The 18,721-nt window shown below is 34.8% G+C and overlaps 1 protein-coding gene across 1 annotated transcript in view; it reads left to right on the forward strand.

The window, feature by feature from the left end:
• Nucleotides 1–18,069, forward strand: part of l(3)mbt (lethal (3) malignant brain tumor) — a 33,394-nt gene extending 15,325 nt beyond the window's left edge. Inside the window, exons 6-12 of the mRNA XM_068773353.1 lie at nt 11,861–12,000; nt 13,281–13,452; nt 14,216–14,366; nt 14,943–15,011; nt 15,586–15,643; nt 16,406–16,585; nt 17,505–18,069. Coding sequence (XP_068629454.1) covers nt 11,861–12,000; nt 13,281–13,452; nt 14,216–14,366; nt 14,943–15,011; nt 15,586–15,643; nt 16,406–16,585; nt 17,505–17,696 — 962 coding nt within the window. The 3' untranslated portion in view covers nt 17,697–18,069. The remainder of the gene's footprint in view (nt 1–11,860; nt 12,001–13,280; nt 13,453–14,215; nt 14,367–14,942; nt 15,012–15,585; nt 15,644–16,405; nt 16,586–17,504) is intronic.
• The last annotated feature ends 652 nt before the right edge of the window (nt 18,070–18,721 follow it).

Here is an 18,721-nt window from a genome sequence, read left to right on the forward strand (position 1 = left end):
ATTGATCGAACTTTGTCCATATTTATACCGATTCCTAAAACTATGAAAACAATATTCAACCAATAAAAACCGTCAGCCAATCACAAGGCGAGAAGTGTTGTAGAGCGCTGTCTCTTTCGCACGACTTAAATGAGCCGTTTATTTTGAAAGTGGAATAGTCGCTTTGTTTTTAAGTCGAGACATTTTTTGAAATGTTAGTGTTGCCATTAACTCGATTTTTTTATAAGTGAAGCTCAGTCGTGGGTTTCCCCTGTTCGATACACCGCTGATGATGTAATGTAGCTGTTATATTATAAAGAGAATCTTATCCAATATATAAAATTCTCGTGTCACGGTGTTCGAACTTGAACTCCTCTGAAACGGCTTGACTGATTTTTACCAAATTTAATATGCGTATTCAGTAAGTCTGAGAATCGGCTCTATCTATTTTCTATACCCCTAAGTGATAAAGGTTGTTCAGACTTAATTTTTTTTTTAACAAAATTTTTTGTTTTTATTTTTTTATGATACAGCATACAAGAATATATACAACCATAAATTTTCACCCCTCTACGGTCAACCCTTATTTTTTATTTGTAAATTAAAATAACATTTTTTTTTGCAAAACAACGTTTGCGGGATCAGCTAGTATTATATAAAAACAAAACGTTTTCTATGCGTACTGTCCCAGTATGGAACGATATGCCTGCTTCCTTATTTTCGGAGTAATATTACCCAGGTCTCTTTTTTTTATGGCCTCTGATATTGGGGACCTATCTTATCCCTAACTAGTTTGGAAAAGGGACTTTATTTTATTTTTAATTAATTTTTACCTAAAAAGATTACCAGAAAAGTCCAATTATACTTGCAATTAGTGGCATACTTCAATATTTTTTTGCTGCCTAATAGGGACCTATCGTATTCCTAACTAGTTTGGAATAAGGACTTAAATTTTTTTTGAATTAATTTTTTCACACATATTTATTTATTTTCGCGCTCTTCTACCATGTGTTTTAAGATCTTTAATTTTTTTTTCTTACTTCCTACATTTCATCTGTTCTTACCCTTTCATTCTATATTCTCTCTTTTTTGATGCATTTCATCCATCACCTCATTTCTCAGGTTTTACAATATTTATTTTTATTTTGTTTACATTTTCAATTCCTATTTCTTTTTATTATTTGTGTTAGATCTTTTTTGGATAGCCTAAGAAGTTCAGGTCACATATCGTTTTTAATTAGCGAGGCTATTGTGTACTTTCTGATCTTAGTGTCTAACCACCTCTCGTCTCTTGAAGATCAGGGTTAATAGGTGAACTAAGTCTACGTGCTTCATCTTTGACCACGTCGTCGCTTTCCATCAGGCTAGCTGCTGGTCAAACGCAGGCAAACGTTCACTTATCATATACAGGATGATTAAAAATATGTATTAAACTACAAAGGGTTGAAAGTTTTGTTTAATTGTAAATTAATGTAAGGTGCATATGATTCAAAAATCAATAGTTCTAATAAACGTAATGATATAGTGTGACCAAGCGTTTTGAAAATTCATATATATATATTAAAGTTAATAATTACACAGTAACACTCTATGTTTGGCACTAATCGGTGTAACATAACTCCTTAAGATGCCTCGTGGAGGTGTGAAACACGTGTTGAGTAATTTGGCGGTGGCGGTTGTGTGATTCGAATTATTTGCCGCATACGCATTTATCAGCGGGCTGGCGGGCGGTGCACTTTGTTGCACGACTACCACTGCATGTGCGGAAGTGGCTATATATTGGTCCTTTTCTTACTCAAAGTTAACAAAATTAAACTATCTGTCCGTAATTACGTCTTACTGCCAGAAATTATTGGCCTTTCGCATTCCAATAGACAAAATAAATTAATGTAACATATTTCAGATAGATCAGATATATATATTATACAGGGCGATTGGAAATATGTGTAAAAGGTTTTTGTTGACAAGTGACCTATATATATCCTTTATAGCTACATCTAATTTTAATTGTCAATAATAAATGTAAGATTTTATAAATATTTGCAACAATAATTATTTAAATCAAATATTCTTAAATTTCTCGCTATATAGTACCCGGGGATAGATATTGCACATCGACTTTGGGAAAGAGACAATCGGCTAGTTTCGGCTTTGTACAGCGTTATCTCTGTCGCACGATACAAACACTGACAAAACGTCACATAGGTAGTGTGGGACAGAGATAGTGCTCTACGAAGCCGAAATTAGTCGATTGTCTCTTTCCAAAGGTCGATGTGCAATATTTATCGCCGGGTACTGTGTATCATTTGATTAGATTTCCTATAAATCCGTCTCATATTGTGGTCACTCTACACGCACTAAATTTGTATGTTTGCGTACGAACAGGAATGTCTTCGTTATCAATGTGGCGACGCCCTCGATTTTCCTTTTCGGGTGCATTCGGAACGAAAATCGATCTACATGTTTACGAAATATATTATCAATATGTCTGACTACAATATAATGTGAAGTGAAGAAAGTTGAACGAATGTTGAACGTTAAGATGACAATAAAAATAGAAGATTACCTAATAAAAATATTATTGTAGAAATGATCCCTGTACATACGATATGGAAGTACGAGATACTCCAAAAACAAGGCTAAAAAGTAAACAAAATGTGGCATAAAACCAAAGAAATATGAGTCCCAATGTGTTTTTATCTTTTCCTCAAATGTTACTTGGTTATAACGAAAGTGAATTGGAGCCATTATACATGGATGATTTCTATACTGCATGTATTTTGATCCAAATAAATTCCGTACGGGTCGAACTAAATAAAACATTTTAAAAACGGGGTCCATATAAATGGTACACTAGCAGTAATGATTAAAGCGATAAAAATATAGCGAATAAAATTACAATTAACCTTACGTAATTACATTTAAATTATGATTTTGTATGTAAATTGTTCGCAACTCGCGGACGAGGTCGTATATACGTGAAAATTATGAAGGTTTTTGGATTTTGATCCTACGATCCTTGGTGTTGTCTCGTTTAGTGATGAACTAACACCGTGTTTTAAGTGGGTTGGACGGTGAACACTTTCTAGATTCCACAGACATTAGCGTCCGTGCCTTCATTTTTAAACGGTTTAAATTAGTTCGACCCGTACGGAATTTGATTATTTGAGTCAAAATTAGAAATTGAAATTTAAGCACCTTCCCGTTGTCAGATTGATCTGATATTTGGTACACACATTTAATTTAGATGACAATACAATATAATAAAATCAATAACATTATAAATCTAAGATGGCCGCCGATACAAAATGGCGGATTACATATTTTTGCTTAACCCCCTCGATATGGGTATCAAATGAAAGGGCTGCACTAGTAAAACACGATGATTATGTCAAAATTTAAAATTCAAGATGGACGTCGTTCCAATATGGCGGACTAGGTACATATTTTTCCACAACCACCACAATATGGGGATCAAGAAACCGTTTAACTTAAAAGTTTTTTAAAAGTATTTATTACAATTGCATACCATTTGCACTGGAAGTTTTTTTTGTCTTATTATCAGCAACTCAAAGCCATTTTAGTGAAAAGATCATATTCACATGTAAGTTCATGATATACGCATTGAAAGAAAAGTCATCGTTGTATGTTATTATAAAAATTCTGATTATCCCCGTAGCAGAGCCCTCAAGTTTGAAGACAATTATTAAATGCCTCCGCTCCGAAGCTCTCGAGTGCAAAGGGTTAATATTCCAACTTTTTATTTGCTCGTGTTTCTACATGTGACAGTGCTTACTAAGTCTCTAACTATTTCCTAACTTAAATCATATCTTGTTTGATTTTCACGACGTCCTAACAATGTCAAGTTTTTAACATTACTTTTCGTGCGACCACTTCCTCATCTTACTTCATATTGCCATCCTCAGGTCGTACGCCAGTATCCATATTTTTTTACCCCTTTTCTTGATAATGTATCTGTAGAGATACATGAAATAAAAAAAAATATTGTGGCATCAATTTTAAACGCAAAGTAATCATCTGTATGTGATCATCTGTAGGTAATTTATTAATTTTCGAACGCTTTATCAGTTTTTTCTGTTGGCATCCTTGGGTCTTAAAAGTCAAGTGGTATGAATATTAATGTAATGTTAAAAAAATCTGCCAAGTTAAGGGTTAAAAATTTACTACATTTATACTCGTTTATTTGAAAATACCGCTAAAATCACTTCAAAACAACTATAGTTTTAATAAGTTCATAATATCTACCCGCACAACCTCTCTTTTCATTAGTAAAATATAGATGATCCAATTTTTTTTATCAGTTTTTTTACAAAAGCTACAAAAATATAATTAATTTTATGTGAAAGTGGTTTATTAAAAAAAATTAGTTGTCAACAAGCGTTGAAGTATATAGGTATCTACGTCATAAATGTCAAAGAGCAGTGACATTTAGCGCCATTTGTAAAAATTAAGGCGCGTTCAGGTTATGACATTACTTTTGCGCCACCTGTTACATAAATGTTAATAAGAATAACTGTTGAAGTTAAATAAAATGTCGGTATGTTTTGTATTTTAGATTTGAAAATAGTTTTGCATTTATATAAGTAAAAAAATTGACAGAAAGAAAATCGTCATGTTTTCTTAGGAGAAAGATTCGAAATGTCGATAGACGCCCAATTCAACACATTGGCTTTACTAAAATATCGTCACAATGACAATATATAAGTACGTAATTGTATACGGTCCCATCTTGTTATTGCCACCGTTGTGAAAAAAAAAACACAGCCAACATTCCAACCGGCCAGTGACGTTCCGATTATTCGAAGGAGGATAATTTAAATAGTTTTTAATCGCTCGATACATTGTTTACCGCAATTCGGTATCAGTTGGTGCCGCGCCGCCGAGACGTGCGCACGTCGCACCAGCGCCGGTGTCCATAAACAAAATCCATGTACACATTTCGTGTTCCATTGAATATTATCGTTACGTAAATGATTGTTTTTAATTTGTGGTAATTAATTCAATTATAATTGTCGAACCTATTGTGTTTCGCTGAGGAACGGGCTGTAAAAAGTTCATTTTTTCGTAACCATGTAGATATTTATGTTTTCTGTGTTAATGTTCGAATAATTTGGCGGTGGTGTTTCGTTCAGAGTTGATAAAATCAGTTTTATTGTTATTTTTAATTTGTAAGACGTATTTACGTCTTTGTTATTAAGAAAGTAAGATACTAATTTGTATTGTTGTTGACGTGAGAGTGAATGTTCTAAACTCATTTAAGTAATTGATTCGTCAACTGTTAATATATATGTATATATGTCTATGTGTATAAGTATATATATATATATATATATATGTGTGTGTGTGTGTGTCACAGAAAAAAAAAGTATATAAGGTCCTGATTTAAAAAGCAAAATATTATTTTTCATTTATTTAGTATCGCTTCCATTTTCAATATAATCTGTCTATATTTAACCTCTGAAAGATTTAAAGCCTTCAGGTTCTAATCATCTATTTTTAGACAATTGTCGCCCCGACAGGGTCATTGACCTTTGCGTAGGTTGAATTTTTTTTAGCCAAAAACATATAACCTTTCTCATAACACATATATATATATGATATTGTATTAAACCTTTACCTTGTAATGTTTTTAAAGATGTTTTAATGGTTGCGAATATTTTTAGCTGCCACAGATAACCATATGGTACTTTTTATATCAATATACTTGCCGAAAGGATTATATATAAAAAATTAAATATATCGATAGTTTTAATTGCTAATTTATGTAGTATATAGTTTTGTAATAGAATGAATTACATGTTAATTACGATATGAAATGTCTGTGTCGATCAAATTTCGATGTCATCTTAACCCTTAGTAGCCTGATTCGTAAAGTGATTTTTATTAATATTACTGTGTTTGCTTGAGGGTCTAGATGAAGAGAAAAATAGATTTTTTTTAAATTTCGTTAGCAAGAATATTATACAACAGTAAAATACGTACAGCCAACCTATAAAAATAAAACTAATAGTAATGTGAACATTCGGTTTAAAAGATTGGTATCAAAATTGAAACTCTAGGCTATTAAAGGTAAACGATTTTTATACCTCCTTTTTTTGGCTTTCGATATTGGGGACCTTTCATTCCAACCCCTATTTTGTTAGGAACAGAGTTTTGTTAGGGCAATAATTTATTCAGTTCTTTATTTATTTTACAGTTTCTTTTCTCATCTTTTATACGATTGATGAGATTCTTTCTAGGGCTTGATGATAATAACAACACGAAGTCGGAAGCACAAGTGTGTATATTCATCAAGCTTGGATCATATTTATACAACACTGAATGAAAGCCTTGCCTCTACTTCCTCATCATCCATCTGAGTGTCTGATGCAGGGAAACCAGAATGCTTTAGTTTAGTATAGTTAACAGACCTTTTCGTTTCGTGAACTCATTTCCGATCTGTGAAAGCCTTAATGCTAACAGCAAAAACTTCACACATACAATAAATATCTTTATATGAAGCCTATGCCCTGAGTGATGCGTCTATAAGTTCTAACGACGACGTGTTTATATAAATAAATAACCGAAGTAAACGAACAAATTTATTTCTTTAGAATTCCCCTTTTTGATGCGAAAAGAATAAGGTCTGTCCTGTTGGAAATTTATATACCAATATATATACCGATTTAAAACTATGACAATAAGTCAAGCCAGTCAAGGTAATAAGTAATGTACAGCGCTCTCTTTAAATCGATTTAGTGAAGAATTATATTCCTGTGGGATTCCCCTTTTGAATGCGCCGCTTTTGATGACGTAATGTAGTTGCTACAGCCTCATACATGAAAAGTTTAATAGACCCATATAGACTTTTGAAAAAAATAATCAGGAATAAATCTGAAGACGAACGTATATTGTCTATAAAGTAATATTTTAAATCTAGAAATAGGTTTGTAACATTTTCTAAGATCCTATTTTAAAAGCCTACACGATAGGGTACGAATAGGAGAGAAAAAATTAAATTATATAGGAATGTAAATGTAAAAATATTTATTTACTTTATTAGAGATAGACAGTAACAAAAGGCAATAAGAAAGTACAAACTGAGAAGCTTAGAAATATAAAATTAGTTACAGTTGTTATCTTATAACTATCTCACTGAGAACATATAATGATTTATAGTCACACAATGAAAAAACAAATAAGAATAAAAACATTACTAAACAGGGATCAAAGACTATGGTTTATATATTTATATTATGGTTTAAATTGCATTGTATGTACTCAATAATTTCGAACCAAATTGTTTTTTAAAAGATACGAGAGAGCACGAGGATATATCAATATCACTAACATATGAATTGTGAATAACAAAAAATAAGCTAACAAAGAAATAAAAATAAAGCGAAAGAGAATAAAATGTAAGCTTGTAGTATTCTAGTAGAAAAGCGACGAAATGGAGGTGATGAATGATGTTATTAAAAAAAAGATGATACGTAAATAAAATGATGAAAAAAAAAATATTTTGTAAAAATAATCTCTTTGTACCCAAGAAAGAGTGTTACCCTATACGAGAGACTTTAAAAACGGGGGCCAATATAAAAAAATAGACAAGACTTGTATTATTTATTCTCTGTTGATGTAGGTGCTGTTAGTCCGAAGGCTTTTACAGCTTCATCGGAGCTCAGTTCAAAGTTCAAGAGACAGTAAACTTAAAGAGACTCAATTACCAATAAAATGTCCTCACAACTTGAAGTTGGCTTTAGTTGTAATTAAATACATATTAGAGCAGCGATAGCGGTGTGAACTTGAGACTTGTGATCGCCGGTCGCAAGTTTGACTCCTGAGATACAATCTTATATAATTCACACTGTGTATTATATAGTTATTATTACTCTTTCGTCCCATAACTGATTTTTATTTTTACCATATCGGCGAAAAGTTGTCAGTTTATTAATATTCTACAGATTGCATTTTAGAGTGTGCGTTGAAATTACACCCAAATAATTCAATCATTCTTCCATCAGACAACAAGATGTACGGATATCATATCCGTACACGGTTGAAATTCCTTACCAACTTCACTAAGTGCTGTTTAAAGCCTACCGGAGTCATTGTTCCCAGACAATTATAACTTAGAAGTTTTCAAGACAAGATTGAATAGGTTTCTTCTAGACAAGCATGTGGCATAGACCTCGTCGTCGCTTAACATCAGGCGAGACAGAGGTCAAATGCTTCGCCTATAAAGGAACACATAATATAACCATTATTTACTTTGTATCTTTAAATGTACTTTCAACTTATATGTACTGTAGGTGTACTTAAATATAGAAGCGGCTTCCAACTATTGTTGTAAATAAACGGTGAAGGCTTATATGTCCAGCTGCTTATGTTAAACAACTGTAGAAATGATAATTCAGAAACACAATTACCATCAGTTTGAACTGATCTCGCTTGGTATATTGTTATATAGTAGTAATTATAAAGATTCACATTTAATCAAATATAAAAGCACGTTGTCGTCTTAGCCCATAGAAGCCTTCTGCACGGCATAGGCCTCCCCCAAACAAAGATATACAGTACCCGTCGAGAAATATTGTACATCGACTTTTGGAAAGAGACGATCGGCTAATTTCGGCTTCGTATAGCGTTATCTTTGTCGCACGAGATACAGCAATTGACAAAACGTCACATAGGTAGTGTGGGACAGAGATAGTGCTCTACGAAGCCGAAATTAGCCGATTGTCTCTTTTCAAAAGTCGATCGGCAATATTTATCGACGGGTATTGTAACATAAGTGCCACGCAAGTGTAGTATTATGATACGCAGAGGACATCTCGCCCATCCTCTGGAAACTTGTCTGAGCAGTGGCAATCTTATATAATTAACACACATAGTGTGAATTATTTAAGATTAAGTAAAATAAACTTATTTTATTTTAATATTACAAACAGACACTCGTTTGAATGATATGTTTTTATTGTTATGTTGTTTGTAAGTTAAGTGGTTTTAATTCACTTATTTCTTCACCCTTTTTCTCCGAAGAAACCTTACGCCTTAAACTAAAGAAAATAAAAGTCGAATTGAAGCCGCTGTTAAGTTTTGCGGTCAGCGATACGTTCCATACGTTGATTAATCTTCATTTAATTTATATTTAATTTACATTGTTAGTTTCACTTTAATATAATTTTACAGTTGTATGCACTTGGATTTTTGACCACATGGTGGACAAACTTGTTAGATTCTTCAGAAGGTACTCCATGCAGACCGCTTTTATACGGATACTTTAAAAGTTTCTGGGCAACACCCTATGTCCAACGTGCGTGGTCAATTTTGTTATAACATAATTTATTTATATTCAAAATTCTATTTCTAGAAGCTTCCAATGATAGTAAATTATTTTGTCAACGTAACCCAACAATTCTACGCACATAGTCGAAAGGCGTCTCTCAAATTTGTAAATTCACTCAAAGCGGTCGATATTAACTTGCTAATTTATCGATAAAACCTTACAACGATATTTCAATTTATTAGGGGGACCGGAAAGTAATGTCGCTCTCTTAAGTTAAATTCACACGACTACATTATTAACAAGTTTTTATTTCTAATCAACAATATATTCACCTTCGTTATCAACAACCTTTTGCCGTCTAGTATACATATCAATGCCGGAGCGGTAACGAATCGGTTTTTCTGTAATATGTCGCTAGAAACGACATTACTGTCCTGTTTACCTAATATAATTAAAATAAGCGACATCAATGCCAATAGGATTCTTTTTGTAAATTTATTTTTAACATGCGTTTTGAAGTTTGTAAATGGTAGTTCAATAATGTTTCACGGAATTTTAAACTTCAAGGATAGGAGGTAGAGGGCCAAAAACTCAGATAAAGTGTATACTAAAAACAAGCCTATGTCCAACAGTAGACTTTATATGGTGATTTTCTTTGATCACGACATGACTAGAGAATGTTTTCATTGATTAGTTTTTCTAAAACAATTTACATTTGTAATGCCGTTAGATAGAAGTTTTTTCCGACTGTTTTGTGAGATCCTAGACATCTGTATGATATAGTTACTCTGAGGTATCTTACAACTTATTTTTTAAAATTAGAATCTATATTCTACAGATATTATCGTTCGTGCCTTTGTCGTAATTGTAAAACAAATACAGTAATACCCCGCTTTACGCGAGGGATACGTTCCAAAAAAAAATCGCGTTAACTGAAATTCGCGTATAACGAGGTCTATGATTAAACATAGTCAAAAATTATTACAAAAAAAATACAAATCATTTTAATCAATCACTTTAATTCTAGGAACACTTATGCAATACATACTCTTATTATTTACGGAATAATACATCTATTGTCTTTTGGGTAACGTTTTGTTTACGTTCTTGTAAAATACGTTCATAACACCCAAAACTGTTTTTAAATGTTTGACAGATGGGCAAGAGACCATAGAGAAGTTGATGACTACATTATATTTATACGCACTCTTTCGCGTAATTCGAGGCATTTGAGCGCGAAATTTGCAATTCGCGTTATAGTGAAACCGCGTATAACGGGGTCGCGTAAAGCGGGGTATTACTATATAATTTATATTTGCGATATTTTTTTGGTCATGTTTTTGCTTGTACATTTCCAAACTTGAATCTTAGTTTCGTAAAACGTTGGTGTCTTGTTTATTTTAACGCCCTAACAGTGTGCAGTTTTTAACATTACGTCTCGTGCGACCACTTGCACACCCCTATTCCATGTTTTTTTTTAAATATACCTCCTATCAGGTAGGGGACAGGGACTTTGGTTTTCATTTATTTAATTTTTCACAATCTTTTTTTTATTTTCGCTCTCGTCGTTTATGCATCCTATGTTCTTTCATTAGGTGTTCATTCCACATTTCTTCTTTCATTCTCTTTCGCTCTGTGACCTTCCATTACTTTATAAAATAGTATTTTATTTATTTTATTTCTGTTATTTACATACTTTTGTTTTACATTTATTTCAATTAAGCTGTATAATTCTATTTATTTACAATTTACTACCCTACTCCATATTGGCATCCTCATGTTTTGCGCCAGTGTCTTTGCGGCGGTTGCTGTATTCACAACGATGAACCTTGAGTTCGCATCTTGAGTCTTGTCCGTGCTATACATGCACGAGTTCGTGTGATGATATCGCTACCACCGCACGGACACTTGTATCAGCCCAAGGGTGTCTGTTGTTTGAACGATGACCGCCTCGCTCTTTAGCCCCTGAACTTGTTAACCTTCTAACTGCTAAGCTGTTTTGGCCCCAGGTGCCAAATAGAAATATCAAGTGTAGACTGTCCTTATGTGAAAATTTGGGATCTTTACATTCTATGAATGAATATAACACATTATGTATATCATTATGTACTGAGACCGCCGGCGACCTTCATGGCACTCAAAGGCAACAGAGTACTCGGTGTGCCATGAGGTCGCCGGCGGATCACGTTTTTGTGACACAGAAAACACGATAGGTTTTCAAAGCCAGCTTTGAAATATTATTATATTGTGAATTCAATACAAAGAAAGGTTTCTGTATACATATTCTAATGTAAATTTTATATAAAAAGTGAGGCCGCCCGTGGTCTCATTGGCACCCATGGTAACCGCTTCTAAAACATTCTGCAAATCGTATACCATCCCGTGATCCAGTTGCTAGATGCCTAATGAAGCTAATAATTACCGGAGGGTCGGAAAAAAATAATATTCCTTAGATGTACAGATGAAAAATTGTGAGGTAGCCGGCGGCCCTCACGGCACCTATTGTTGGGTATCGTGAGGTAGCCGGCGGTCCTCATGGCACTTAAAAGGTTAATAATCATGTTGTATTAAAAGCATTTGAATGTGTCGCAGACTACAAGGAAGCGGAGTCGTTCTCGTGGGACGCGTACCTGGCGGAGACGGGGGCTTCGGCAGCCCCGCCGCGCGCTTTCCGCCCACGCGCGCCCCAGGGCTTCAAGCCCGCCATGAAGCTCGAGGTGGTGGATCCCAGGGTAAGTTGACAAACACAATTAACTCCCAATGAAATATCCGCTCAGTAAAATTATACAGGATGATTAGTTATAAGCATAAAATATATAATGTCAGCAAAAAGCTTTAATTACCAATGACCCAAATGAAAAAGAAAGACTGGGAAAATTTTAGAATGAAAGAAACAGTACGACAGATAATATGATACATGAAAGAGAAGAATGATAATAATAAAAAATATGAATAAATTACTAGAAATAAAAATTCCCTGTCCCACATGAGATAGGGGAACGAGAGGTGCCCAACAGCGGGAACCATAAAAAAAATATTACCAATGACGGTCCACGCTGCCGTCTTATCCCGCAAGCACACTCCAGCAACACACCCCGTCAAAGCTCTACCGCGAAGAGCCTTAACAACGTGCGAGCGTCCCCGTGCAACTGGTAGACGCCTCCAGCTTTTAGTTTCTAGTTTTAAATCTAGTTCACGGACCCTTCCGCTCCGTGAACTCAGTACCGATGAACCTGTAAAAGCCTTAGAGCTAACATCATTAACATCTTCAGAAACAATAGATGCACCAAACCAACCGAAGCACGACCACAATCACTCAGACAATAGTACATGAATTAGGAGAGAGAATTCACTTAGAAAATTTCTTATAAGAAGTTATTGTTTATTATCGATCAATAAACATTCCATTCTATGACACAAATATTATTGTCCACCAAATATTTTTGCATACCCACAATGATTCATCAAATATCATTAGAGAAAAGGATATTGAACTTCTATTAGTATGGGGATCCACTTTAGAAAAAAAAAATTCCGAGTACCTTCTCTTAAACACTCATATTGAGAATAATTTTCTGGCTCACGATATCAAAAGATTTATATACATATAATTATTATTCTTTCAGGCATAAAACTATAAAAAAGTATTTATTGTATAAAAATGGACCATAGATTGAGATATGTAATGTAAAATTGTTGTGATCAAGGAAGAAAGATGACGAAAGAGATGAGGAAAGATACAACATGTGAAAAAACATGAGGAGGTCATAAAAGATGTAAAGGAAGAAAGTATGTAAATACAAATTAAAAAACCTTAAGTGAAACAGCCATGCCTCACACATAGCAGGGGGAACAAGAATTACCTTATACGTGACGTCAATAAGAGATATATTTCATTCTATGTTGATTAAAGAATTATTGTAATTTAAATTTTCCCATATAAATAATGCAACTTTGGAAAAACCTGTATATTTTTTGTCTTAAGTAATTTAAAATAATACGTTTGGTGCAGGTGCCTTTCCTGATCCGCGTGGCGACAATCAGCGAGGTGAAGGGGCACCAGGTGCGCGTGACCTTCGACGGCTGGCCCGACGAGCTGGCCTGCTGGTTGGACGACGACTCGCCGGACATGCACCCCGTCGGCTGGTGCCTCAAGACCGGACACCCGCTCGAGCCGCCCCTCAGTCAGTATCCATCATGAGCAGTTCCACAATTCATCACCATCATGTCGATAAACTGCCATTGGAAGGCATCAGCGTCCTCCAAAGATCTGTACAATATGGCTTTGTGTTCCTCGCTACCACTGATATCATATCATATCATTATGTGGACTCGTTGAATATCCACCCACAAGATGGACTGATGATCTTGTATAGATAAAGCCCGTTTAAATAGGTTCTATTAGAAATCTATGGAGGGGATAAAGGTCCAGCAATGGCCATCTTTATGGTGAAATAATGCTGGAAACTACGCAGTAACATCCTACCAAAAACACCTAAAATAGGATCATTATGTTTCGTATATTTAAAAGTAAATTTATAATTTAATGGCTTTAATGTATACACGTATAGACGTATGTACGTGTATACTGTTGTATATATATAACATGGTATATACAGCAGTATTAGTTCAGCTTAAAAAATACTGTGATAAATGACATATGTCAAAATATTTAATGGAATCAGGCGTTACCTCGCGGAAGTCCATCCCGAGCAAGAAAAGGACCAATATTTAGCTACTTTCGCACATGCAGTGGTAGTCGTGCAAATAAAATGCACCGCCGGCCAGCCCGCTGATAAATTCGTATGCGGCAAACAATGCGAATCACACAACCGCCACCGCCAAACTAATGTCTAAAAGCTGTTTTAGAATTTTACACACACTACATTTTATACTACAAATTATTATTTCATAGATAATATATTGATTATCGAAATATACTCACAGCGGTGGAGGAGCTGCGAGTGAGCGGGCCGTGCGGCGTAGGAGGCTGCCGCGGGCTGGGATCGGTGCGTGGCGGCGCTCACAAGCAGCATGCCGCCGCCTCCGCGTGCCCCTACCGCGCGGCGCCCGTGCAGCCGCCGGACCGCCTCGCCAGGTATACCCTCCCCCTCCCACACATATCATATTAATCTTTTCTTCCCACAATTACTACGTACAGGTTCCAATCGAAAAACCGGTATAACTTTCCCTACAAACTGGGACAATGTGGAATTACGAACCATTTACTATAAAGTACGAAATAAAAAACTGGCTTTTTTTCGCCTAATATGACAAAAGTTGATCAGGGAATATAGACGAGGGATGAAAGGCGATGTATGAAATATTTGCGAATGAGGACGGATAGAATATTTAAAGTCAAAAAGAAGGCATAAAAGATAGCGTGAAGTACGGAATATGCGAATAAAAAAATTCTTCCAAAATGTAACATCTCTACTCTACATGGTAGGGAGAACTAGAGGTCCACAAAAACAGAAAAAAACTTCTACTCGTCGATACTCTAAGGTGCTTTTTGTAAGACTACCCATATAAACTAGCGCTAGGCTACTAACGCCATCTATCAGCACCGTTTGAAGTTACATTCAAATATACAGAGTATAAATATATATATCACAGCAACTAATGTTACGAAATAATTATGTTTGTTACTTACACTGATCTATTTACCTTGCAGGGCTCAGAACAAATCACAGAAATCCCAAATACACAGCAGTACATCCAACAGCGACGCGCCCAAAGAGAAGTAAGTTGTTCTTTATCGTTTATAAGTAAAGAATTTGGTCTCTATCTCTTCTGATGTTAAGTGACTGTTAAGGTCTACGATACTACATGCATATCTAGAAGAAACCTATTCAGTCTTGTCTTGAAGACTCCCTAAGTTATAGTAAGAAACAATGAGAACGGTATATTGTTATTATCAAACCGCTTAGTGCTTTTAGAAGCGTCAAATGTTTTGTTGATCAATGAAAAAATGCGAAAATTTACTTTTTAGATGGCAACACTCGCTCAAGGTTGCTATCGACAAATTATGATGCTCAGAAATTATGTTTTTGTTTTTTTTTTTTAATTCACTCCCTTTAATGAATGGGAATGTAAAAATCATAATCAGCATAAATCAATGACAACTCTTGGTGTCTGGTCATCCATGAAGAATCCAAGGATGTGAGAATGGTTTCTTGATTCGTTGAAAAATCTATCCATCGGCATGAGGTATAAAACAACAAAGCTAGCTTACGCTTACACTAAGTTTGATCTGGTATATTTCAACCTATTTATATAATACAAATTAACACATTAATATATAAAATTTGTTCCAGGTTGCCCCGGGGACGGCCGCCGAAACACAAACAAGTTGAAATTGCAAAAAATGCTCATGTATGTATTGATTGCATATCTTTTTTTGTTAAACATTTCAACTTTTAACTGATACCTTAATCATTCAATTGTGGAGCTTCTTCCTGATTCTTATCCACAACAATAACACTTTGCAAAGCAGAGTAGAGTCAATAATAAGATGAAATTGAAAAAAATAAATAGATAACAAAATAGTCAAAAATAGTTTGGTTAAAAATTCCAAAGTTGAATAAACGTGTTTTATCTTTTATCTTATCTTTATCAATAGCACCGCATAGACTAGAACAGCTTCCCAGCCTTTTATCGAGTACTGCCACTTGTATATTAAATGTAAAATAATTAATTCTTTCCCTCGCTTTCTCGTTGTATTGTGGTAGATAGTACCAACCAATATTACTTGTATTAAAATCTTATTACCCCCTTTCACTCACTCTTCACAATTGTGCTATGATCTATATCGATAGGGCCATGAATATTTAGTAAAAATACAAAATTTTATTGTAAAAAAACTTTGGATATAGATTGTTGGTGTGCATGCTACATATTCTAAAAGATTCCAGAGCATGCAAGAAAGTGGTGACGTCCATATTGGAAACCTATCATCAATTAAGCCGCAGTACATGCACAGCTGGGCATACACTTCCCAGAGATTACCAAAAAAGATTGGTTCAAAATGGCCTGCAACGTTTTCCGTCGATTGATGCAGAATTTTAAAACCATAAGATTTTTGACCATTGAAATGTACGATTATTCTAGAAAATAATTATTACTTTATGTTTGCAGTGCTCTGATGATGAGTCACTGTCGAGCGCTGGCGGCAAACGGTGGAGGCGAAGCGCGGGGACGGAGAGCTCACTGGCAGTGCGCGGGGGGGCGTGGTCCCATACACATGCCCCGCGCGCCCTCCTTACCGCACACGTAGCCGAACTCGCCTTGCCTCCCGACCCTGTCGCCTGGACGCAGGTACATGCTTTAAAATGCTTCAAAGAGAACATATCACAAAAAATTCTTTTTGGGGAATTTCTTCCTGCTTTGTCTCCACAACTTAGTAACACCTTTCGAAGCAGAGATTTTAAAGATAGGCAGTGATCAGTTGTTGAGGGTCAGTTGTACAATCTATTTTACTTAATACTTCATAAGGTTGATCAGAAGGTTGCGTGTTCAAATCACGTCGGGGTCACCAGTTGTGATGGAGTTTAACACGTTAAGTAGGCAATGTTAGAGACAACATCTAACGAGCTGGAGCACAAAAATTAAAACGCTTGGATGAAAGATAGACACAGTTTATTTTAAAGGTCATCCGCCTACAACTTCAGATACATCAACGCCGTAATAAATTGTTTGTTATATGTATGAAATAATTATTACATATAACTTTAACCACACATTTGTAAATATTGATTCAAAATTGATATGAGATAGCATTTAATTCCATATTCCATCACAGCACTAAAGATTTGATAAAAATTCACAAACAACAACACATATGTCACTTGACGCCGTTCGACATTTTTTATATTTCATAATATTTTTCGGCGTGAGAAGCGGTTTTGGTAACCGCCTACAAATCATACGCCGCGCGTCCTTACATTCTGCGCATGCATAGACCGATGGATTGATAGATAAGCGAAAGCATTTTGACATCTATGATTATCTCGCTACACTTCCAACAAGTGTTCCATAATCTTTGCATTACAGTTCCCTACGCCAAACATTTGTAGTAAAGGTGACAAAAGATTCTTTGTTTGCTGGAGTACTAAAATGTATAGATCTATACACCTCAAGAACCTTGGGTAGTTACTGGATATCATCAGCAACAAGTCTAGGCTGTTTAAGAACCTCTTGCTACATATAAAAGGTTAATTTTTTCTTATATAAACAGAGCGAAGTGGCGGCGCTAGTGTCGCGGATAGCCGGAGATGCGGCTGGATCAGCAGCTGCCAGCGCGAGGCTGTCAGGAGCCGAGCTGCTAATGGCTTCATGTGAAGAGCTGGTCGCCTGCCTGCGCCTGCGTCTCGGTCCAGCTGTCAAAGTGTACGCGGCCGTGCGCCAGCTACGTGACTCGCTCACGTGACCACTGGCCACCCACCATGCTATCACAGTCTTCATCTGACAAAATTCGAACAGTTTTTAAGCTATTACCGTCTTTATCAAAGAAGCTTTAAAGTGTGTTATTCTGTGACAATACAAGTGTTGTGTTATAAACAATTGTGACATATAACAGTTTTTATTAATAACTATTATAGACTCTTTATAATTATGTGAGTGAAGTGTGCTGTAGCATTCACACAACATTCGTTTTTATTCTGTTATGCATAGAGACTATTTTATTAAGTTCTTATGTGGAATGAGTAATCTGACGTTACTTATAAAGTTTTAACCGTCTTCCGCAAAAAATGAGTGATGCATGTGTTCTATATAAAAATGAAAAATTAATTTTCTATGACTTAAACCTTAATTATGGTTTCCTGCTGTTTTAAATATTTTAGAATCAATAAAGTTATTTATTCTATAAGTTCTTGCCGCATTGTTTGATATCTTTGACTATATATACAGCATGTCCTATTATGTCAAATCAAAATCATATGAGGTATAGGAAAATCTATGCCTCGTGTTTAAAATTGTTGCCTTTAAAAAGTAAATGAATATACACAATTATTTTTACTATCATGTCAACATATTTACTTTTCTCTTACTGACGTTGATATATGGGACAACCTGTATATATTTTAAATATAATTGTATATATATTTTTACTGTTTGATATTAAGGCAAGTGAATTATTTGCAGAGCATAATTTTAATTCATGATAATATATAATTTGCTGAAAAATATCTAATATAAAGTGAACCATGTCCATACTAATATATATATATATATATATATATATATATATATATATATATATATTTAAAACTTCAATTCCACCTTCTCTTCACTATCAATACAAATTATCTCAGAATAAGTAGATTTATTATATCTTTGTACAATATATCAAGTTGTCCATATAAAATAAATTTGGAAAGTCAATTGATCCATTGTGATCTTCATAATGGATTCTTGTATCAATCCTTTTATCTTGGTATTTTAACTTAACCA

The sequence above is a fragment of the Battus philenor genome, unplaced genomic scaffold (assembly GCF_028537555.1).
Source record: "Battus philenor isolate CCGP_79_NKW_IND1 unplaced genomic scaffold, ilBatPhil1.0.hap1 SCAF_6, whole genome shotgun sequence".
Lineage (NCBI taxonomy): Eukaryota > Metazoa > Arthropoda > Insecta > Lepidoptera > Papilionidae > Battus > Battus philenor.